Source organism: Nasonia vitripennis, assembly GCF_009193385.2.
Source record: "Nasonia vitripennis strain AsymCx chromosome 4 unlocalized genomic scaffold, Nvit_psr_1.1 chr4_random0005, whole genome shotgun sequence".
NCBI lineage: Eukaryota > Metazoa > Arthropoda > Insecta > Hymenoptera > Pteromalidae > Nasonia > Nasonia vitripennis.
Window position 1 is genome coordinate 189,061 of NW_022279640.1, and position 26,328 is coordinate 215,388.

General features: G+C 35.5%; 1 protein-coding gene across 1 annotated transcript in view; it reads left to right on the forward strand.

Annotated features, from left to right (window-relative positions):
• Window positions 1-26,328, forward strand: part of LOC100115630 (alpha-soluble NSF attachment protein) — an 83,901-nt gene that overhangs the window by 26,613 nt on the left and 30,960 nt on the right. Inside the window, exon 2 of the mRNA XM_031928223.2 lies at window positions 8,852-9,048. Coding sequence (XP_031784083.1) covers window positions 8,852-9,048 — 197 coding nt within the window. The remainder of the gene's footprint in view (window positions 1-8,851; window positions 9,049-26,328) is intronic.

The window sequence follows — 26,328 nt, forward strand, 5'->3', positions numbered from 1 at the left end:
TGAGCTCGACGCCCCCATATTTGAGTAACTCAGCTGGTATAGTCATTTCCCGCGGCTTTGTTGTTTTTTAGTTTTTTAATCGCGGCCTCTACTTCTTGGTAGCTCGGTTCCTCCACGTGGGGTTCAGCAGTGTGGATTTCGTCTCCTAATTCTTCGCTATTTTCGTGCACGTTTAATAATTTATCGAAATAATTTTTCCACAGCGACAGTAATTCGTTGTCATTTGTTACGAGGTCCTCGTTTTCGTCCTTCATCAATTGCGCTCTACTCCTAAAACCCTTTCTGATGGCGTTAATCCCTCTGTACATTTCGCGGGGGTTATTTTCCTTACTGTTAGTTTCTATTCTCCTAATAAGATTCTTTTGATACTCCCGCTTCTTATTTCTGTAGATTGCGCTCGTCTGTTTCCTTACGTTAGAATACTCTTCTACGATCCTATCGCTTCTATTTTGTAAGCTATCTAATTTAGTCTTTTTGCGCCTTTCAAACCAGAGTTCGCACTCTTCGTCAAACCATGGTTTGCTCTTTGGCTTTTTCTTTTTACCCAGTACTTTGTTCGCGGCCTCTTTTACCGTTTTTTCTATGTCCCCCCATAAGCTATTCGGTTCGTCATTCCCCTCCGGCGATGTGTTTGCTTCTTCAAGTGCCTGAAACCTGTTATTAATTTCTATCTGGTACCTAATTCGCTCTGTTCTATCACGTAGTTTCTCAATATCGAAGCTTTCTACCTTGTTTGCTCGCTTACTATTTTGATTCGCTACTAGTCTAGCTCTTAATTTGGCTACTACTAGGAAGTGGTCCGAGTCGCTATCTGCCCCTTTGTAAGCCCTTACGTCAAGAACATTAGTATGGCGTCTTTTTTCAATGAGGAAATGATCAATTTGGTTCTGTGTGACCCCGTCCGGCGATGTCCACGTTGCCTTGTGTATGTTCTTGTGCTTAAAACACGTAGTTTTGATTATAAGATCTTTTGCCGCCGCGAAATTTATGACCCTAATACCGTTATCATTGCTGGCTTCGTGCAGGCTTTCCTTACCTATAGTAGGCCTAAACATTTCCTCCCTACCTATTTTAGCATTGAAATCGCCTAATACTATTCTTGTGTCGTAAGACGCGAACTGGTCGATTACCTGCTCGAAAGTTTCGTAATAGAGATCCTTAGCTTCTTCTTCTTTGTCCTCCGTAGGACAGTGTACATTAATAAATACATATCTATACCATTCACCTTCGATGAGGATGTACGAGAGCCTATCTTTTAAGGATTTAAAACTTTTAACCGAATGTATGTTCATTCTACACATCCCCTTTCGGGGCAGTTGTCATCGCTCCCGCATCTTCCTCGGCAGCAGGATTTTTGTCCATTTTTGTAATGTGTGATGAAAGAGATAGATTAAGAGATAAGAGATGTGCCGTTTTTGTTGAGAAGTTTTTGTTGTTGTGGTGCTTCGTAGTGTTTCGAGATGAATGCATTCGACAGTGTAGGCTTATCACACCCACGCCTGTTCCTATCGGCTGTCCGCGGCTGCTTATTCAATTTATTCGCAGCTAACCTCCTTCTCAGGGGCTGTTCCTTTATCCGCAACCTGAGGACGCGCTGTGTAGTAGTGATAGGCACCCACCCGTCCGATCTGGACGCATTGTAACAGGACATAGTGTGTGATAGTTTGTGAAAAATATAGACTAGATTCTTTGTTTTTTTTTATTATACTAGAGGGGGGGTACCCTCTGCTCGCTTCGCTCGCCAACCCCCTAATTTCAATTTTCGTTTTTAATTGTATAATTTTATCATTTTTAAATCTTCTCATTACGATTTTGATTGTTCATTCCAAAATGATTAATTTTTTAATTGAACTCGCTTTGCTCGCCAACCCCCAATTGTGAAATAGGTAGTAATTTATAAGTTGAAAATATTTCTACTGCAGTTCTAATTTTAATTGTATTCGATATTCGAAAATCTATTATGTTTAAACTCGCAGTGGTTACCTATAACATAATGCATAGCAACCGTATCAACAACATATAACAACAAATTCTTGGCAGCTTTGTATTCACGTTGCGTCAAAAATTTGGTTACGTTTGAGTTAAATTCGAAGATTTACTCGCGATTTTTTAATGCTATATGCACAAATAGTTTGGTTATTCCTATAAAACTTAATTCAAAATTAAATCGCGAGTTTTTATGTATAAATTATTGTGCGGGATACTAAATCCAGACTGTAATCATTTGAAAGAAAGAAGGAGAGAGAGACATAGGAAGAGAGAGATAAAGAGAACCATACTCAACATTGAAAGTTAAGTATTTTCGATCTATAAAATTTTGACATAGTAGATAGACGACATAGTAGATAGACAGAATATCCAATATAATGTCAGAATGTGAAATAGAAAAAATCCTTGGAGATAGCAATTGCTTATTTCGTTGCTTTTCGTATTTTTTGTTTAATAAGGAAGAAAATCATATGAAAATTAGAGCCGAAATTGCAAATCATATTTATGAGAATTGGGAATATTTTGAGCCATTTATCGTACGCAACGAATCTTTAAAAATTACTGATAGAAGTACTTAGTATAGTTCAAGAAAAATTATTTAAGGCACATAAAGGAGCATGCAGCCATTGAAACCTTTCTTTGTCACAAATGCGGAATATTATTCAAAAGACATAATCACCTTATTCGACACTTACTTTTACATGAAAAAAAAAATTACAAATATGTACTTATTGTAACAAAATATTTTATAGAGCTGACAATATAAGAAGACATATGAAATTACATAAGTAAAATTGTACTATAATCATGTTATTACAATATTTATATTGATGCATTTAATTTTTTTTAGAAAAAAAATTATAAAGTAGTATGCTCATATAGGTCATAAAAAGCAATATATATGAAACATAATCAAAAAATGTACATACATGTTTTCATATTGGACAAATATGAGAAAGTTTATTTTTTTGAAAAAAAGTATATTTTAAATGCAAGCAAAAGTTTTATAATGCAAATTATAAGAGTGGAATAGGCCTACTAGGGATACCCCTTTTTTATTAATGAACGTTAGTAACAAAAATTAAATAAATTTGCTACTAAAAAACATATTACTCTAATAATAAGTCTAATAAACATTGAAGAAAAACACATAATAAATGTAAAAAGACTTATATAAAGAGTAATAAATGTTAGTAGTGATATTTAAGAAAAACACATTGTTGATGTTTATTAACAAAATATTTAAAAAAAAAAACGTACTAACAGCATACTCCACTAAATTTACAGTATGTTCATGGTAGTACCCCTTGAGTGGTGTGGAAATCTGTCAGTACTTTCTGAATTGCATATTTACTAAATAAATAGATAGTAATTAATCATAGCATAGCAAGGAGGATCACTTGATAGTATAATAGTTAATGATAAAAAAATTGAGGATACAACTACTATTGCGAACACTATGAATGGATATTTCTGTAATGTAGGAATAAATTTAAGCAATCAAATTTAAAAAATGGACTTAGAGCAATTGAAACTGCTAGTTAGAAACAACTACTCAATTTTTATTAATCCAACTAATATGTATGAAATTCAAAATATAATTATTGCAATGAAAAAAAAGGCTGGTGGGATAGATAATATTAGTGCAATAACTATCAAAAATTTATCTAAACATATATTAAAACCATTAGAGTATATATTTAATCTAAGCATACAGCAATCAATCAGGCCTAATGCACTGAAACAAGCAGATATTGTACCTATATATAAATCGGGAGACAATAGTTGTATTAGTAATTATAGACCAACATCGCTAACTTCTAACATTGCCGAAATATTTGAAAAAATCATATACAATAGACTTTATAATCTTATCATGAAACACAAAATAATATCTGATAAACAATTTGGCTTTATAAGAAAGAGAGGAACGAAAAATGCTCTTAACTGTCTAACAAATATTATACAAACTTAGATAAAAGTAAACCGATTATAACAACGTTCTTAGACCTGGCGAAAGTCTTCGATGCTGTAGATCACAGTATACTGCTGGACAAATTAGAAAGATATAATGTAAGAGGAGAAGCATTAAAATTACTCATCAGATATTTTTTATATTATTATTACGTTAATGACCTATTGATAGATATTCAAAATGAAACTATAGTATCTTACGCAGATGACACAGTTATATTTCATTTGATAACTCGTGGACAGCTGCACAAGAAAGATTAAATGAATATCTTCGTAAGGTAGCAATATAGCTAAACCTAAATAAATTATCGCTCAATGTAAACAAAACCGTATATATTGCATATGGCAATTACTGTGATAGTGTGCCTAGCACCTTAAACATCAGAATTGGTGATAATGTAATAAATAGAGTAGACAGTTGTAAATATTTAGGTTTAATAATAGACTATAACATGAAGTGGGATAAGCACATAAATTATATTATAAAATCAACAAGATATTTAATCTTTATTTTTGCGAAGCTAAAGAAATTTATGGATAGTAAATCGCTAATGTTACTATATTATGCCTTCTTTCAAAGTATTACAAACTATGGTATAATTACATGGGGTGGGGCTTATAGCAATTATTTAAATTTAATTCAAGGTATACAGAAGAAAATACTTCGAATTATAAATAAAAACTATTATATAACACAGAACCAACCTCTACGTATAACGCAAATGTTCGAACTAGAGTGTATAGTATATCATTATAACGAGTTAAGAGACAGATGTATAAGAAGTACAAATAAGACGCAAAACAAGAATCTACCATTGCCTAAAATTGATAAAACAGTAAGCAAAAAAAGCAGCTATTACGTGGCTGTGAGTGTATTTAACATTCTACCGAATGATCTCAAAAATCTATCAATAAGTATCAGGAAGTTATAATCAAGGCAAGCCAAAATGAGAGGGAGGCCCAATGAGGGGGAGCCCAATAACCCAAAATGAGGGGGAGCCAGAAACAGTAAAATTATGTAAAAATCGTCCATTATTAACCCAATAACAAAAGTTGGGTTAAAAATAATGTGTAATAAAGCATAATTTTAACCCAATCACCCAAATGAAGGGGGAGCTAATTTGAGAGATATTGGATGTGTCCATAGATCGAAGTCAATTACAATTGCCAAGTATTTGTAACCATCGTCACCGTTCGGTATCTTAGTATTATAATTATGATTTCTCCTCTAAAATGTTATGCAATCCTTAAAGAAATTGTCTGATGTTTATAGCTTACATAAGTTTTTCTGTATTTTTATCAATATACGCTAATGAATAAAGTGAAATCAGTTTTAAAAATGTCAATTGTTAAAAATCAACATACTGACAAAAATCATTACTTACTCCAAGAAGAATCTTCAGTTGACTCGGTCGGTAAAAGTTGGGTTCCGAACCCCCTTAATGACCAAACGTCTGTATTTCCAACATTTTTTTATCAATAATTTCTAAAATTGAATAAATTGTGTAATAATATATTGTGCAACTAAGGGGAAAAATTGGATTTTTTTTAGCGAGGATGATGTTTGAGACTCTCACTCGTGCTCACAATATCATCTGAGTTTGATAAAGCTACTTCCCTCCTTGTTACACACCGTGCTGTTTTTAACTAGGTCATGAATAGGCGCTTTTTCGTGCACAGAAAATGAATGAAAAATTAAGGATTTCACAGTGTATTAAAAAAATGACATTTTGACCTTTTCTAACACGTTTTAACATTTTTTAAACATTTTTTTAACATTTTATGACAATTTTTAAAATCTTAGAGCAGCGGGAGGAAAATTACTTTTCTTCCTGCTGCAGCGGAAGGGAAAGTACTTTCTTACAACCCCGGTAGCAGCGTTCCCGAGAAAGTACCTGGAAACTACCCTAGATTTTTCAAATCTAGCAGGTTTCCATAGTAGAATCTAGATGAAAACCCCGATAAATCAGACATGATTTCTGGAAGAAATCTCGGTAGAATTTTTTCTCCACCATGATTTGTTCTTATAACCTTACTTTTCACACCAATGATCCTGCTCTTCATTGACATTGTTTGAAAATATTCATAAATTGATGAATGTATATACCCTATAAATTCATCTATAATGTCTTTTAAATGGAAAACATGATTTTTAAGGTGCACATTAATAGTGAAAACCTAACCCTACACATGCATACTTTCATACATGACAGTAGGTACAGCATTGTTTACTGACTGACTTTTTATTATTCAATTATAATCACTGTGTAAAAAGTGTCATCGATGCACTCAAAGTCACCAATGATGAGGTTTGCACAGGTATTTCAATCTCATCAGTATGTGAGCTAGTTACTCTCAACCACCAAATCTCTCATAATCACGGTAAATCCATGATATTAAAAGTGGATGTCTGTTCTTTTGCGTTAAGACTTGTTAAATTATTTAGAAACCGACTGCCATATCAGTATTTACTTAACAGTCTTGGTTCGGCTTTTCACCCTGAACCCTATGGCTTCGGCGTCAAAAAATGCAGGTGGGTCTATACATGAGAGTCGAATTCATATCAGCTAGAATGAATTCAACTCAATATATTGTTACAACATGCCAACACAAATTAAGTTGCAAAATTTCAGCCCTCTAGGTATGATACTTTTCAAGTGAGAGCAAAATCAAATTTTATTGATTTCGATTACTTTTTTTCACTATTTTATTTTGGCTCTCATTTGAAAACTATCATACTTCAGACAGCTGAAATTTTTTAACTTAATTTGTGTTGGCATTTTGTAACAATAGTTCCGCCGGCGATTCGCCCGGTCGTGCGCTCACGTCCTGGTGAAACAAAGGTAAATTCCTAACCAACAAAGCCAGCCTTACGCCGACATCTCACGACTCGCTTTATCTCTGTGTGCACACAGGATAAAGAGAAGAACGAGACGAGCGACGATGATTTGTGAAGCCGTGCGCTCACGACTCCACAAATCCGAGGGATAACCTCAAAATACCGTGACACTATCCTGGCTGTTACTGTGCGCACACAGAGCGGTCGAGATCGTTGTTACACGACACATTCGGATCGGCGTAGCCGCGCGCACACGACTCCACCGTACCGAATGAATTCCTAACCTCAAAATCCGTCACCGACCCGATACACCGCAGCCTCGAACACCGAATTATTCTTGTAACGAAATCGCGTATATATTCTTGTAAATTGTTAACCGCGTTAGTTTAAACAATTCTACTTGTAAAGGCGAAGTATTTTTAACAAAACGCATGATTGATTTCTGTTTCAGCCGGGATTTAACAACTGATTCCAAATGCTATTGTTTAACTAAGAAATATATTTTGTTATTGTTGAGAATATAAAAACAGACTCTTTTTTGCTCCTTTCCCCTATACTGATCCTGGAACCGACTGACTATCTAGACTCTTGGGGAAAGTTAAACCGTTACACCACGATTATGAGAGATTTGGTAGTTGAGTGCTCGCATACTGATGAGATTGAAATACCTGTACAAACCTCATCATTGGTGACTTTGAGCGTCAATAACACTTTTCACACTAATTGCACTTGAACAACACAAAATCAGTCAGTACAGCATGCTTGTACATACTGTAATACAGTATGCATGTGTAGGATTAGGTTTTCACTCTTAATGGGCGCTTTGAAAATTATATTTTCCCTTCAAAATCATTCTAGATGAATTGATAGGCTAAATATTCATCATTCGCAAAAAATTAAGAGAACTTCTACTACTCGGGTTTTAGCGTAGAAACTACGCATATTTCTCGGCGGGTTCTATTTCTACCAAGTCGCTAGGGAATGGGTCAGAACTTATCGGCCATTTGCTACCAGGGAACTCAGGCATGAAATGGACCTCTATTCACGCCAGAAAGTAGCGTAGAAAATCGCGCATTCCAAGCGTGTGTGAAAAAGTTTGAACACGAGCGGGGAAAAATGGTCATTAATCAGAAACATAGTATATTATACCACGAGGGAGGTAAAGAACTCATAAGTCCATAGCAAGTGTAAATTGCCACCCGAGTCGAAGGCTCACCATTTCCCTCCCGAGGGCAATATGCTATTTTTTGCAACACCTCGAGTAAAAATACCTCATTCGATTTCCGGTGCCGGGAGAGAATGTGGCACTTTCACTAAAGGTGTTGCAACAAAGTCATTTTTTCCCGCTATAAATACGAGTTGTTTAAGTTGTTGCAACTTTTATAAATTCTTGAAAAAATACGCTTATGGCTCATTTTTTAGAAATTATTGCACTCTTAATCATTTTTATTTATTAATTGTTTCAAGTACAAACGTTCAAAAATAAAAACTCTCATTTTTGTACATAAAATTTATGTTTGCGGTTAGATGCATCAGTGTGAAACATCTGCTATTTAGTCACAAATATGTAAAAACTGTGCATCCGCTAATTTCGATCAAGAATTGAGCTGAGAAGAGGCGCGAATATTTGAATTCTAAATACAAAAACTAACAACTGTATTGTGCACGGCTTGAAATGCGCCGAATTTTCTCCCCTTGTTGCACAATGTTCTATTCCTCCCGCAGCGTGAAAAACTCGAATTTTATTCGTTTTCCCTGCAAAAAAGGTCTATTTTCTGCACGTATTCAAAAAAAGTTTGCAACCATGAATTCTAACGTAAAATTGTGTTATCTTTCGAAATATGACATCAGAATTGGAAAAAAATTAATGTAAACAGTAAATTAAATTTTACTTGTGTTTACATTCAGCGAATATAACAAAAATTTTAAATGCATGTTAATATACAATTTGTATTCAATTTTATTTTAAAGAAATGTATGCAAGTTAATTCAATTTATTAAAAGTCTTATGGGTATGCTCATTACTTAGTATTTTATATGATTTTCCAGAGGTTCTTCAAAAGTTGAAGAAGCTGTTGAATCCTACCAACGTGCTGCAAATCTGTTAAAGATGTCAAAGAAATGGGGTGGAGCAGGTAATGCTTTTTGCCAAGCCGCTACACTTAATGCAAAAGCTGGCAGTAAACACGATGCTGCGACTAATTATGTTGATGCAGCTAATTGTTATAAAAAATCAGACCCTACAGGTAAAAGCATGATTCTCTTTTATCTATAATTTAAACTCTCTGTTGACTGACTTCAGGCGTGGAAGCAGCCATCCTTTTGCCCTCACTGTCATTCTCCCCAATCTTACCCTCGACATCTCCTGATTAAGGCTTAGGCCCTGTGAACCCAATCATAAGTCCGATCTACACTTTATCTTTGGCCACAAGAGGCCAATCGCTTCTTCCAGGAAGTTGATGTCAAGTTTTCGTAATATTATAGTCCAGCTTCGCATTGATAAGACGCCGATTTTAATAGTTGTGCAGTAAACTTTCAAAAAGTTAAGTCTTTCGAAAAAGGCAAGTTTTCTATGTTCCACACACATAGGTCTTGACTCTCAGCAATTATGTAGAATATTCACTTATACCCTTGGGCTCTGTACGGCTTCTTTTACATGCAAACAAAAAAAGGCATTTCATGAATTTTCATAGAAATGTAACAAAAAGGTTATTTTATTCTTGCTGATGATAACACTTTATACTTATCTTTTTTTGGTCACTGTGTTAAATATTTAAGTTAAAACTGTAGAAAATGACCGGTCTAACCTCCAAATGTCACCGAGCAGGTTAGTGTTACCAGGGTCAGCTGAAAAAGATTAAATAAATCAGGATTTCAATTTCATAAAAATAAACTAAAGAAATACAGAGAAGAACACTTCAGCCACACCATCTCCATAAATGTTTAATTCGTATGTTTCAGTCTCTGTAGCGGCTCTTTCTTCTATCACTGCAGTCTTCATGGAGTCCTTGGCCACTTTTTCATACACTTCACTGAATTGTTCGTTAATTGCATCACATACAGACTAAGTCATCGGTTTTAAGCAGTCCATCAACCCATAAAATGTTGATAGACCCGCGTGTCCAAGTCCAAGAGCAAGCATGGTTCTTGATTCAAACTTTTCTGCATGAGTTGATAGCTGCCAGCTGACCACACTTAATATACACAATTTCAATCTTGACTCCTAATCCTTGAGCTTCGGACTCGCCAATTAGAACTTTGCCATGGTATTGGTTGCAAATCAAAAGGTCCTTGAGCGCAGGAAATAGAATATTGATATCAATCGATCTTTTCTTGCTGAACTTGAAGGTCTTGACTTGTTGGCAGGTACATCCTCACTTGTTACCTAGAAATCTTCTTGGTCTCTTCCTCGAGAGTACTTCTTGTCTGGATGGATACTCGCAAACCTGCCCTTGGTATCTTGATGATCACACAAATTTTTAAAATCACTTTACACTTTTTTAAAAAACTTCACTGCTCTGCTTTGAAAAAAACACTTCTCTTTTCTTCTTTTAATGGTTATAAGCTGTAAGATATAACCTCAAAAACATTACAAACACTACTTAGATTAATTTAAAAACACAAAAAATATCAGCTTTATGTATTTAGACATCAGCTGTGTTTACTCAGCGTCATACACATCCCAGGACGATATCAGCTGTGTTTTGAAATATTTGCTATCTGCTAGCAGAACAGCAGAACGGTCGCTCGGTCCTTCTCCGACACATTAATTCTAATCTTCCTACAGGTGGCGCGCAGATGCGCAATATTTAAATTAAAATAAATGTCCCTACGTTTCGATCGGAGCCTTATATCAGAAGCGAAACTAGAAATTTATCTTGAAAAGACGCCAAAAATCTTATGAATACGCTCCAATTTATTTACTAAAATAAATACGACAAGTATTATATACATACTACGGTAAAAAAACTAGTATTTTTAACATTTACAATGAAAATATCTTTTAGATTGAATTTATAAAACTTAAAATTAAAATTATAAGTCGTATTAGACAAAAAATGCAAAATACGCAATTTTACAATAAAATGGTAAAAATGTTTTAGTATTTTGCTTATAACTTTGCGGGAATTTTTTTTTTTTTTTTTGTAAATGGGTTTCAGGAGCATGTTCTACGGAAAAAGGACCCCGGAAGAATCAAATGGGAGAGTGGCTCCGTATGAAATGGGATGAAAGTGTATCTGACTTGTAGCTTATTATTTGCCGAACAAAAGTCCCCATAGGCCCAAGTCTTGAAAATGAGTCGATTTTAAGTAAATAATGATTTAAGACGCCGGTTTCGCTCAAGGTTAGGGAGACCATGCGCGCAACTTCAGATGGTCGTCGAGCGCAACAAGTTATTGTTTACATAACCCAATTTTACATTGACATTATTTTACGTTGGCAGCAAAGAGGCGTGCGGAGGACAAAAATTCCCGCCGACGGCAACGACAGCGGTAATTCGCATTACGTAAGTAAGACATAATTTTGTTACTTCTCTGGTCATTTGCCGAACGTGGATTTTTGTCTAAGTAATACGTTTAATAGACCTCCAAGAGACACTTCGATAGCTAGTATACCTCCGAGAGTGTTTGTCGACAATCGACAATCCTTCTAATAGTATTGCTCGACCACATGAGCTTGACATGTAGATCGAGCTCTTGCATACTTTAGCTACCAAAATATTTAGGCTATACACGCGTCAGCAAATCTCGCTAATATTTCTTTCTCGTCTATATAGGGTGATTTTCCACGTTAGCGGCCAAGAGGCGTGTGGAGAGTGACAATTCTCGTCGACGGTAACATCAGCGGTTATACGCATTTCATGTCTCCGGACTCATGCAGCCGCGTCTTTGGCCGCGTCGTCGGAGTGCTGTAGTCGTTAACGATAGACCGAGAATACAAGGAATGTATCAGGTCCTATTGATAAAGCTCTTGCATATTTCAGCTACAATAGTATGCATGCTAAACACGCTTTTGCAACATTTGTATAAATATTGCTGTAATTCATAAGAAAAAAAATGTAACTTCCATAATTAGCTTGTTTTTCATTATTTCAGTCAATCGTAACTCAAGACTTGTTTCATTTCGTTAAAATATATTTTTATTTGATTTATAACAAACTGCTATCCTGTTGCACATTTTATAAGTGTATTTATTCAATAAAATTGAAGACCACTGTATCGTTTCTCAAAGTTATTATTCGTTTACGAAGACTAATACAGTTCAAATATCGCGCGCTTTTCATGCGAAGGGTATCACATCTTAAAAGCTCACGCAATGAGTAGTGCAAATTAAAGTTTCTGGGAAGAGTAGTTCAAATTTGCTACTTGAAAGCTCCTGCGAGGAGTAGCACAATTTTAAAGTTTCCGCGTACATTAGCACAACTTGATTGCTTCCTGCAAATGTTAGCAAAACTCGACTGCCCATGGTCAAGAAAAGCACAAATCAGAGTGTCCTAACAAGACTTAGCCATTCCTGGAAGTCCTTGTCTTAAATTAACAGTTTTTGAAGCTTCCTGCCAACCGGAAATGATTTTTTTGTTATTTTGAATATAAAATATGAAATGTTATCGTATTTTTTAGCAGTTTATAATTGTCTGAACACATTAAAATTAAACACATAATTATAAAAAAATCTAAACTAATAAAAAGTTGTCGACTTCTAGTGTCTGTCTATTGTTGATTTTTTACGTGAGAATGGTTCTAAACACCGTTAAATGAAATATGTAGTTACTATGGAAACGCCAACTTTAAGAAGATATTGATTTTTCAAAGATCTCTTAAGTATTAATAGCAACGTTCAAAGAGACAGCGAATACACACGGTCATTTAAAAAAGTTAGTTCGAAAAAGTTCATTATACAGAACGGATACGAAACCGCAATACTCTCGGAGCTATCTTCGATCGTCGACAAATACTCTCGGAGGTACTTTCGATCGTCGAGAAATACTATCGGAGGGTTCTTCGATCGTCGACAAACACTCTCGGAAGTATTGTCGATCGACAAGAGATAGATTTCGAAGTGTTATAATTAAAAATTCTGTCTTGCTTTCTCGACTTCTCGCCATATCGTCACCAACTGCAGCACTCCGACGACGCGACTGCACGCGTCCGGGGAAATGAAATGCGTATAACCGCCATCGGAGGTACTTTCGATCGTCGACAAATACTCTCGGAGGGATCTGCTATCGTCGACAAATACACTTGGAGCGATCTTCGATCGTCGACAAATACTCTCGGAGGTATGCTAGCTTTCGAAGTGTCTCTTGGTGGTCTATTAAACTTATTACTTAGACAAAAATTCACGTTCGGCAAGTGACCAGAGAAGTAACAAAATTATGTCTTACTTACGTAATGCGAATTACTGCTGTCGTTGCCGTCGGCGGGAATTTTCGTCCTCCGCACGCCTCTTTGCCACCAACGTAAAATAATGTCAATGTAAAATTGGGTTATGTAAACAATAACTTGTTGCGCTCGACGACCATCTGAAGTTGTGCGCATGGTCTCCCTAACCTTGAGCGAAACCGGCGTCTTAAATCATTATTTACTTAAAATTGACTCATTTTCAAGACTTGGGCCCATGGGGACTTTTGTTTAGCAGATAATAAGCTACAAGTAAGATAAACTTTCATCTCATTTCATACGGAGCCACTTTCCTGTTTGATTCTTCTGGGGTCCTTTTCTGTCAAAATTATCAATAAAAAAATCGATTATTTCTAAGTTTAAAGGTGTTGTGGCCCCTTAAATAGTTACTGATATTCAAAATTGTATGACTTAAGGCAGTGCACATCATAACCTATAAAACTTGTATGCATAAATTTCTAACCTTAACGAAAACACTTTTTGAAAAAAAGAAAATTTCACCTTTATATCAAAAAGGATGGTCTGTACCTGACTCTTATGAATGAGTCGTTCATGTATGTACAAGTATCTTAAAACTTTACTTAACCTTAAAAAGCAAAAAAATTAAAACGCGCGGAGCGCGTCTAAATTCACTACTACTGAGAGACAATGACAGAACGAAAATGGAACAAAAATTTTCAAATTTAAACTGCATTTATTTATAGTAAGGGTTACCGTACAAAGCGTCGTAATTAGTACATTAATACAAAGAATTATACTGTAGAAAAATGTACAATGAGGCGTACGCGTTAAAAAATAATTTTATTTTTCATAGGTATAAATAGTATATTGTGCAACTAGGGGGAGAAACGGGCTGTTTCTAACAAGGGTGAGATTTGAGCCAGAGTTAAAGTTGAGGGCGCCGCAGGCGCCCAAAACGGAGACGACTGCCCAAATTTCACCCGAGGTAGAAATTGCCCTCCCCTCCCTTGTTGCACACTGTACTTGTTTTGACAAGTGCATGTAAAGACCCGTTTTTATGCATATGGAGTTAATGTGAAGTTTTTTATTTTGAGTCGTGTAAAACTTTCAAAATTCATTTACAATACAAGTGAGATGTAAAAAAAAATGAAATGAACGAAGGGAAATTACAAGATAATGAGCGGTACATTTACAATAAAAATATGGAAACATTTTTGAAAATTTTCTTTGAAAGTCTTAAAGTATTTTTGAGTAGCCGGAGGGAATGATTCCCTCCCGCACGCTCGAAATGAGAAGCTTGTCATTCACTTTAGATGTATGGAAACGGGTTTTTCATGCACGTGTTGAGAAAACATATTTTTATAGCGAAAAAAAAAACAAATAAAGTAAAAATTTATTTAGATAACGTAGTGGTAATAATTGCGTTTCACCATACATTAAATTATTTGTTTCGAAACAAGTCAAAAGCTACACGAAGAAGTAAGAAAAAAACCTGTGAAACCCAAGCCCCGACAAAAGCTGATCTAAGAATCGCCTGTCAATTTTTGCGTGCATTCTAAGTTTCCGCGATTCTAACCGCGTTTTCTAGCGTGGATTTTCCCTCCCTCCCCCCCCTTTTCGACCAAAAATGCATTAAAACACACTTTCCACATGTTTTTACACAAACTTCAAAAATTACTATTATAAGGCTTCCTCAGGAAGGAAGCAATATAATATATATATATATATATATATATATATATATACAGGGTGACCCAATTTAACGGGCACCGCTCATAACTCGTCAGGGACAGCCACAATCGAAAAAATGGTAGAGACCAAAGTTGTAGGATATCGAAGGGGCAACCCGATGGTGACCTTGGATTTGACCTTGAACGCGTTTTTCAAGGTCATTTGAAGGTCAACTTTGGATATTTATATAGGAACCCCATTCTTTTATTGCGGGAATGGAAAGAGCGGTAAATTTTACGTTCAGAATGGTATGTTCGGTTGCGGCACTGAAGGTCATCTCAATGTCCTGCAGCCAGAATGAAACCCCGCCTACGTAATTCCTCTAGCAACGCCAAATTAAAAAAAAGTGGTAGAGACCAAAGTTGTTGTATAGGGGGGGGGGGGGGGAGAATTGTGACCTCGAATTTGAGCCAGTCCTACAAGGTCATTTCAAGGTCAAATTATTTTTTTTCAAACAGCACCCACTTTTTCGACTCCGGATCCTGAAAGCGTGTAAAATGTTGCACTTTAAACGAAGTAGTAAATTTAAAATAGCAGAAAAGATTTTAATCATTTAGCGTACCATTTCCTGCGTTTTGTCATCATTATAAAACTTGATGTCCAGGACCCACGACGAGGACGTAGCAGGGTGGATTTTCAGGTCCCATTTTGATCCGGCCGATGAAGGCAAGACGTGAAGACACCGGCCGATTAAGGCAAGAATCATAGCCCGGCCGATGAAGGCAAGACGTGAAGACACCGGCCGATTAAGGCAAGAATCATAGCCCGGCCGATGAAGGCAAGACGTGAAGACACCGGCAGATGAAGGCAAGACCATGAAAAAATCACTTTATAAATAGAGTTTAAGCTTTACCTAATTAAGTGTTCAAAAATCCCTCCATGATGTCTAATACATAGTTGAATTCTTCGCTCAAAGCTTCCAACAGTCGACAGAAGCACATGCCTTGGTATGCCTCTGCAAGTATTAATGATTCTTTGCATCATATTTTCTCTAGTAGTAGGGGCGTCCGCATACACGCTGTTTTTCAAAAAGCCCCATAAATAAAAATCTGGGCTCGTGAGATCTGGGGATCGTGGAGGCCACTCAACATGATCTTCACCACGTCCAATACCTATCCATCTATTACGGTATGTTTGATTTAAAAAATCTTGAACATCTAAACTTCTATGCGCAGGTGCACCATCATGTTGAAGCCACATACGCATTCTGGTTTGTATATTAACATCTTCTAACAGATTTGGTAATTCATTTGTCAGAAAATGGAGGTATCTATCTCTGTTAACATTACCGTCAAAAAAGTAAGGCCCAATTAGATAGCCATTAACAATACCACACCATACTACAAGACTCTATTGATGTTGGTGATCGACTGCACGGGTCCAATGAGGATTTTCAATGGACCAATAGTGGGAATTGTGTCGGTTTAGTTGACCTGTATTATGGAAAGTGGCTTCATCGGAAAACATGACGTACCTGAAAAAATGTGGATCGTTTTGCAATCTTTCCTGTGCCCATTGGCAAAATCGTAACCTTCTTTCAAAATCACGTTCTGTTAGCTCTTGGGTCAAAGTAATATGATATGGATGGTAACGATGGAGTCTTGTTATTCTTCTCACTGTTTCTCTCGGGATGCCAGATCGTACTTCTATTTGTCGAATTGAAATATGAGGATCTAAATAAATCATAGCAAGCACCACCAATACTCGTGGATCATTTCGCTCGATAGTCATTACTCTATGACGTTGTCGTGATCTTTGAGGTCCTCGCCTCTCTCGCTGTTCAATTCTCTGGATCGTACTTCGAGATGGATGATGATTTCTGTTTGGGAAACGCCTCCGATATAATTGTGCTGCTGCATTATAATTTCTTCGACACTCTCCCAAAATCAATAAAATATCAACAATTTCGCTTCGACTATAGTCCGGCATATTTACTTAGATTATAAATATTACAAAAATAAAAAAAATGACTCAAATCACATATTTTCAATTATTAAATTAGTATTTGAAGTCGATAAATATCTAAATAAATTTAAAAATTCTACTGCATTACTAGAACTTAGACTGTTTTCTGCAAAAAATAATAAATAAAAAACTACTTAAACAATTATTTAATTGCAAATAGTAATTATTAATTTTTTATTATAAAATAATTTATTGATTAGGAAGCTTTTATGAAATAGATAATAAATAAATATTTTGTAATTCCAAAAGTGTTAAAAGTAAATTTTAATAGATAACTTATAAAATAGTTAAAATTGTATTTTAGTAAAAGATTTATTTTAACTTATTAAATTTTATGAATTGAAATCAAACTTATACATACATTTAAAATATGGGTAATTAATCGGAATATTTAGCTCTTAAACAATATTTTCTAGAATAATCGCTATGACTTGAAATTATATCAAACATTTTTTAATTTTAAGTAAATTGATTCTTCAAGAAATACCTTCATTACGTATTGCAGAACTTTTTTTATACAAGACATTAATACAAAAATTTTAATAGAAAATGTATATTCGTATTATTTTTAATATTAAATGAAATGATGTAAAAAGTACAATCTTCATTTGTTAACAATAATAAATATTCTGTTACGTTAGATAAAAATTTTTTTACATTAACATAACTTTAGATGCAATATTTTATATTAATATGTATGTTATTAATTAATTATTATCGTGTTAAATACAATATTTTACAGCTTACATATTGTACAAGTTTAAATAATGAACATACATTTTTTAGTGTTGTTGGTTGTTTATTATTACTTATCTAATAGAAAAGTGCAAAAAATTTAAGTACCTACCAATTTCTGCTGCAAAAATATTTCTAATAGAATTAAAATATTTATACAGTGGAATTATCACTAAATAATTATATTAACTGTTGCCAGTAATTGTATGTATAATCTGTGTGACGACATGGTATGTATTACAAACTTTATAATTCTGCTTATACATATGTATTTTCAACATGCGTGTTTACATGTATGTGTGGATAGCATATGTATACAAACATACGTATGTATGTATATCTATGTATACTTAAAACAATAATAATTTATGAATAAATTAAATGGAAAAACAACAACGTTATTTAAAAAAACATAATGCAATTTATTTCTGATTCAAATAATAAATGTGTGTAAAATAAATATAAAAACTTTTTTACTTTATACTTCGATGTTTTACTTTTTCTTTTTCTGTATCGATGGCTTTTTATTGTAAAATTCTATTCATATTTTGGTATTACGGTTTATCAATTTATGATTTTTTAAAAATAAAACATTTAATATTTTTTTTACGTTTTTATCAAACTTTGACGTTTTTCTACAATACTTCGATGTTTTACTTTTACTCTTTTTCTGTATCGATGATTGGCTTTTTAATAAAAATTTTCGTTAATATTTTTGGCGGAAGGCCGAGTGTGAGACTCTTTCGACAATTTTCGGATGCTATTTTTATTTTTGCAAATCGAAAGTTCGGGCGGCAGGTACGGCGCGGGGCCGGGCGCCTGCTTGAAAATCATTCGTGAGTTAAGCGTCGTAGGGGAAGGTTCGACGGAGTCGCGGTGGCAAGACTGAGCGCGGGACTTATTTTAAAAGGCTTATTTCGGGAGCCATTTTTATTTTTCGCACATCAGGAGTTCGGGTAGGTAGGTGGCGACCACCTAGAGGAGTCATTCGCAAGTTAACCGTCGGAAGGGATCATTCGGGGAATAGCGAGACTTATGTTTGGACGCTAGCGAGGGCTCATTTGCGTCTTGGCCGCTGGACAGAGAACATCTAAGAAGGGATTTCATCTCGGATACAAAGTAAAAGTAAAGTTTGAAAAAAAATAATTTGACCTTGAAATGACCTTGTAGGACTGGCTCAAATTCGAGGTCACAATTCTCCCCCCCCCCCCCCCTATACAACAACTTTGGTCTCTACCACTTTTTTTTAATTTGGCGTTGCTAGAGGAATTACGTAGGCGGGGTTTCATTCTGGCTGCAGGACATTGAGATGACCTTCAGTGCCGCAACCGAACATACCATTCTGAACGTAAAATTTACCGCTCTTTCCACTCCCGCAATAAAAGAATGGGGTTCCTATTTAAAAATCCAAAGTTGACCTTCAAATGACCTTGAAAAACGCGTTCAAAGTCAAATCCAAGGTCACCATCGGGTTGCCCCTTCGATATCCTACAACTTTGGTCTCTACCATTTTTTCGATTGTGGCTGTCCCTGACGAGTTATGAGCGGTGCCCGTTTAAATTGGGTCACCCTGTATATATATATATATATATATATATATATATATATATATATATATATATATATATATATATATATATATATATATATATATATATATATATATATATATACAAATAGTTTATTGTTCGTTACGTTTACAGTTGAAATTTTATTTAATTTTATCCGCAAGTATAAGGGACAAAGGGACTGCATGCAAAAGAATTGGGAACAACAAAGCTCCAGGCCTGGATGGCATACCCAATATTGCATTAAAAGAAGCTATACAGGCACGCCTCGATATCTTTGTGGACCTGTACAATTCATGTCTCAAAGAAGGGACGTTTCCTAAGAACTGGAAGAAGTAACGCCTGGTACTACTAGTAAAAGGAGATAAGCCACCTGGAGAAGCTGCCTCATACAGACTACTCTTCATGCTGGACACCCCGGGCAAGATTTTAGAGCGCACAATCGGCGTTAGAATTTACCAAGTCGTTGAAAAACCAGGTGGATTAGCAGAATATCAATACAGCTTCAAGAAAAAATGCTCCACTCTTGACGTCGTAAGCTTAGTAGTCGACACCGTTAGAACTGCAATAGAAGGGAAGAGATGTGAAGGAGAAGCCAAGAAGTACCGTGCTATTATTACACTGGATGTTAAAAATGCGTTTAACTCAGCCAGCTGGGGCAAGATACACGAAGCACTACGGAAAAAAGAGGTACCCGCATATATAAGAAGGATTATGTCTGACTACCTGAAAGACAGAACCCTTTTGTATGACACAGATAGCGGCATGAAAACCTATCAAGTAACCGGAGGGGTCCCACAAGGGTCAGTGCTTGGCCCATTATTGTGGAACATCATGTATGATGGAGTACTTAGGCTAGAGCTACCTGAAGGGGCAACGGTTGTTGGGTTTGCAGATGACATTGCAGTAGTGGTAGTAGCAAAGCAAAAGGAAGAGGTGACGGAAATCGCTAATGAGGCAGTAGGTATAATCCACGATTGACTAAAGCAGACTGGACTTAAGCTTGCTAGCCATAAAACGGAGGCTATTCTTATATCTAATACGAAGAAAATAGAGACAATAACGCTCGCAGTGGACGGACACGAAATAGACTTTCAGCCGACCATTAAGTACCTAGGAATCACCATGGACGCCAGACTAACGTTTAAGCAGCATCTCGAGAGGGTGAGTAATAAGGCAGCAAAAGTCGGTGCTGCACTATCGCGACTAATGACGAATGTAGGTGGGCCAACGCAGGGTCGAAGGTTACTCCTAGCCAGTGTAACTACATCAATTATGTTATACGGTGCCCCAATATGGGTGGACGCTATGTTTGTAAAGTCCTGCGCACGAAAACTGTCAACAGTTTATAGAAAAAGTATTGTATTGTCAGTTGCGACGAACATCCACAAACCCGTTAAAAATATCGTAGCGACGATTATATATTAAATAAAAAATTTTTCTTTTTGTGTAAAGTGAAAAAAATTAGCTACTGAAAATATTTACAATATACACTATTTCTACCAAAAATATTATATATATACCAAACAAAATTACTGACCAAAATTTATGACATTTTACCATATAAATAGGTGTTTTTAGTCACTTGTCACGGCTTTGTGAAAGATTCGGACCGTCTTCTTTACTTGTAACGGTTCCGACTTGTGTGCGCTGCAAGCGACAGCAGCAGCAGCGGACTGGAGGGGGAAGCGGTAGCAGTAGCAGCGGACTGGAGGGGGAAGCGCGCAGCAGTGGCTTGTCGCAGTAGCGCCTCAGGAAATAAAAGGCGCTTCATTCAGCTCCTCAGCCTCATTCGCTCAACCGAGCTCGAACGGAACGGAGCAATACGACTCCCTCTTCCAGTAATTTAGTCAGAGTAACTTTTTGTGCGCGAGTTAAGGCCCTGTTAATACGTCCAGTTTCTTATTTGCGTTTTAAAATTAAATTAAAATTTTAAATGTAAAGTAAACGTAGCGTACAATAAACTATTTGTTTTATATATATATATATATATATATATATATCTTATGGCGGTAGCTCGGCCGTCATTATTATTTTAAATTGTTTGTTGTTTATGTTACTATTCACCGATTCCGTCGGCTGTGCAGAAGGCACTAAATTCTACCGACTATAATCTATCCGCGCACGGACGTAAAGACGTATGAACACGCGGCGGTGACAGTAGTACTCAGGACGTGGATTCAAAAGAAGGAAAAGTCAATGACACTCGCGGATTATTGTAAAACTTAGATTAACTGTTTATTGGTGCTTGGCTTACACAAGCGCGCCAGACGGGCGCATGCCAGCTACCAGCATGTAGTCGAGGTGAGAGAGAGAGAGGAGGCTTAAAGTCGCCCGAGTAATCGAGAGTTGATAAGAACTAGTACTTACAGATGTACGTGGCCGGCACGGCCGTTCTAACCCACGCGAAGATGGTCTCGGACGGATTGTCCTCGGTTCGGTTGACCTCGCACACAATAATCGCAATCGCAGAGTGTCTATTCGCGAAACGAAGCGGAGCGAAGACAGACTCGGAATGGCTCGCTAGCGCGAGCACAGATTTACCTATGCCCTCTGACACACTGTTGTCAACTCTTGACAGCAGTGTGCGAGAAGGTGGCAACATTGTACGTTGCTGAATTTAAATCTCTCGATGCTTATTCTCTCTCTGTCTCTCTTACTCTCTCACATGCTGCGCCTTTAGTAGCTGTAACAACAGAAGTATTATACCGAATGTTGATTCTGTCCCGGAGAGACGTCGTAACGTGCTCAACGTGCGTTAATTGGACTGGCAACCGTTACAATATATATATATATATATATATATATATATAGACACACACACACACACACACACACACACACACAAAAACAGGTTGGTTCAGTGTGAAAAAAATCAATTAAAATTATTAGCTACGTATACAACGAATGGATAATAATATTAAATTAATATTTTCTAGAACTGTCTTTTATTAGGTCTGAAAGGGCATGTTTGGGTACATTCTAAGCCCGGGTAGAGCAAAGAAGACGGTCCGGATCTTTCACAAAGCCGTGGCAAGTGACTAAAGACAGTTATTTATATAGTAAAATGTCATGAATTTTGGTCAGTGATTTTGTATGTGTATATTGTAAATATTTTCAGTAGATTTTTTTTTATTTGCATGAAAAGAAAAAATTTTCCAGGATGGACCCCTTAAGGAAGGAACGTAACCTACTAATACAGTCATAAAAGATACCTTTTTATAGTAAAAAAGTAGCTGTAAAGTTTCAGAATGGGTCTGACCTACTGCTAAAAGTTATGTAGTAAACAAACATGATATAATGACTAATAAGTGGTTTTATACGCAAATTTGACACATATAACTCAGTAAATTCATAAGTCTATCGATACAAACAAATTTACACGACTAAAACGTGCCCCTCCCCCACAAAATAACGTTTTTACGTCATATTGTGGGGGGGGGGGGGGCACTCGGCCCCCCCACAAAATAACGTAAAAATCGTTCATTTTTATGTTATTTTTGAAAATCTTAAGGCCCCCCCCCCCCACACTATATATTATAACTAAAAAACTAAACTATGGAACTTAAAAAAAATCATGTTGATGAATTATGATAAGAACTATTTTCTGTATAAATTTCGTGATATTCTACTTATTCTTTCCTGGGAAAATTCAATTACTGAAAAAACCCGTATTGACGAGCGTGATAAATGAATAAAAAGGCATGAATCAAGTTAGAAACTTGGTTACTGAGTGCCAGCTGATATTAGTGGCCGATTCGGGTAGAATGAAGGCAAATGTTCAGCCGGGATTTTCGTCTAGATTTGTTCTAATTAGAACGAAGCTATGGTGATGACCTTGGAAGTCTTATTAAGGTTGATGCGGTAGCAAGCTTTATCAAAACGTTCAATGACTCGGTTTAGGCCCGTAATCGCGATCAGGACAGAAACAGAAGCAACGATGGAAAAATGGCTTAGTAAGCAGTACATGTGCTGAGCTTAGAGTGGCTAAGAGATTGTGCATTAACTGATTCAGCTCTAAGACAAAGGTTGGCGCATGGGTGATTAGGTTAGGCTCTTGACGCTCGATTGCTGCGATGGTCATGTAGCCAATTTTGTAAAAGAGTAAAAAAATTTGGATTGAGGATGCCGGAGTCACGATGATTGGCCAACATGTTCTGGTTTTCCTAATTTCAAAAATATTTTAGATCATAAATAATAAGTACATACACTCATTTATCACACATTATCTTATTTATCGCACATAAACGCGGTGCTCTGAGGTGCGTATTATAAAACTATATATTTACAAGCGCCTTAATATGCACACCAATGTATGTAATTTAGACAAACAATGCGAACTACGGCGCAAGGTGGAGGCGACGATGAAAGTGAGAATCAGTAAGATGACCGACACTTTTTCATACAATATTTTATGATGTACAGTTTTTTAATAATTGAATCACTTAAAACTCTGTGTACCGAGGTCACTTACACAATAAGAAACAATTATCAATTTGATTTTTATTGGTTTGAAGTATATTGAAAGCATATAATAAGAACTACGGCGCAAGGAGAGGTCACAATCAGTAAAGTTCGCTCTGACAGCCCCTTGACTTCCAGCAAACAATGACTAATTCCTTCTTTTGACGAATGCGAGCAATTTTTATTATAAAATCTATCCAAAAAAAATTCTTGCGAGTGTAGGAGCATTAGTTTGTAAGCGCAATGTTTTAATATGGAACAGACATGATTTTGCTATATACATATAAATACTTATATACATTAGAAAATAGGATAAGAATTTGTTATATGTATATCAATTTTTTGCTGATAGGTCTCTAGTCCTTAATATGATTAATTATAAATGTATATGTTTAAGTAGTTTTTAAAACGATTTTCAATATGCATGGCGGCTCGAAGGATTAAGATCTAACCTAAAGATGATTTAAGTACATCAATCTAAAAAAAATTAACTTTTAAAAAAGTAAAAAGTTAGGCAAGTTTGATATATTTCGCAACAAAATTACAGATTGAAAAGTACTAAGATCAATCAAACAAAGTCAAGTTTATTATATTTAATCGTGATGAAGCAAGGAACAACTCTCAAGATAATTACTACGTAGCTTGCCATGCCCGTTAAATTTTGTTTATTGGTGAACAACTAAAATTTCGTTTTATGTATTAGAACGTCATACAAACACCATAAGTACAATGAAACGGGCATGGCAAGTTACGTAGTAATTATCTTGAGAGTTGTTCCTTGCTTCATCACGATTAAATATGATGAAAAAGGTTGGATCAATAAACAACAACTTGAGGTTAATTTATTGTTAAGTATATTGTAAAAGGCTTGAGAGCCTAGTCGGCGGCACGTCTGCTCACATCGGAGTCTTACAGGCAAGAGAGAGAGTGTATAGTACAGTACAGCATAGTCTGCTCTACACACGGAATATGATATAATACGTAATAGGCGATTAGAGTATAGCGCGAGACATGCGCGGTTCGTCAGCTCTCGCGTGAGCTCGTCTCAATGTACAAAATCGCAGTTGACCAATAGATGGCGCGACGTGTACCATTTTGGTACTGATAATCAAGATTATAATACTTACTATATTACAACACGCCTCCTTAAGTTTATAATCTTGATCTTTAGCATTAACTTTTCATTTTCGATACATTTTTCTATTACATTTCAAATTAATCTTAGCGCTTTTCTATTTTCTATAAACTTTGTTTTATCTAGACTTTTCGTTAACATATCTGCTAAATTGAATTGAGAGTCTATTTTTATAATATCAATTATGCCATTTTCATAATTCTCATTAATATAATGATATTGCACTTCAATGTGCTTCGAGTTTTTAGTGAAGTTACCATATTTTGCAATCGCAATTGCACCTGAGTTATCCTCATACACATTAATTGGTTTATCGAATTCTACATTGAACATTTCGCTTAATAAATTTTTTACAAACAATATTTCTGTTACTGCTTCTGACATAGCAGTGTATTCTGCGAAAGTTGAACATTTGGTTACAGTGCTTTGTTTATGAGTTTTCCAGAAAATTACATTACCATAAAGTCTTATTACAAAGCCTGTTGTAGATTTTCTATCTACATTATCACCTGCATAATCAGAATCTACCATACAATCTAATATTTCGTTTTTCAAGTTATCACAATATGTCAATTTTAGATCTTTAGTTTTATACAGATATTTTAGGATTCTCAACGCATATTTATAATGTGTTTGGTCGTAGCAACTTTGGTATCGACTTAAATAATTTACGCTATACGCAATATCTGGCCTTGTGCCTGTACTAATGTATAATAATTCTCCTATCAGGTTTCTATATTTTATATTTTCATCAATTTCACTAGCTTGATCTAGTTTTAAATTTGACTCCATTGGAGTATCATATAATTTGGCTTTTTCTAAATTATATTTAGTGGCTAAAGATTCAATGTATTTTGTTTGACTTAAAGTCATTTTGTGTCTATCATCGCTATAATTTATATCAATACCTATATATTGGCTTATTTTGCCTAAATCTTTCATCACAAATCTTTGCATTAGACTAGATTTAACTTTATCTATTTTATTTTTATCTTTGCAACAAATTAGGAGATCATCAACAAAAACTAAAATATATATTGAATCTTTGTTCGTATTATTTACGTATAGACAGTAATCGTAGTTACTTCTCACAAAATTTAAGCTTTCGATAAATTTATTAAAACAATCGTACCAAGCTCTAGGACTTTCTCGCAGTCCGTATAATGCCTTTTGCAGTTTGCAAACTTTATTGTCACCTGTTTCGTAACCTTTTGGTTCATTTATATACACCTCGGTTTTTACATCACCGTTTAAGAAAGCTGTCTCTACATCCATTTGTTCTATAAATAAATTGTTTTTACAACTGTACGACAATAAAATTTTCAAAGTTTGCATTTTTCCTACGGGTGAATAAACATTATCTAAATATTCCTTTTGTTGAAATCCTCTTACAACTAATCTCGCTTTATACACATTATTGTTTTTCTTTTTGTAGACCCATTTCACATCAATGACTTTTTTGTCTTTTGGCCTTTCAACAATTTGCCAAGTTTTATTTTTCATAAGACTATTGATTTCGGAATCCATCGCAATTTTCCATTGTTTATATTCATTTGAGTTTAACGC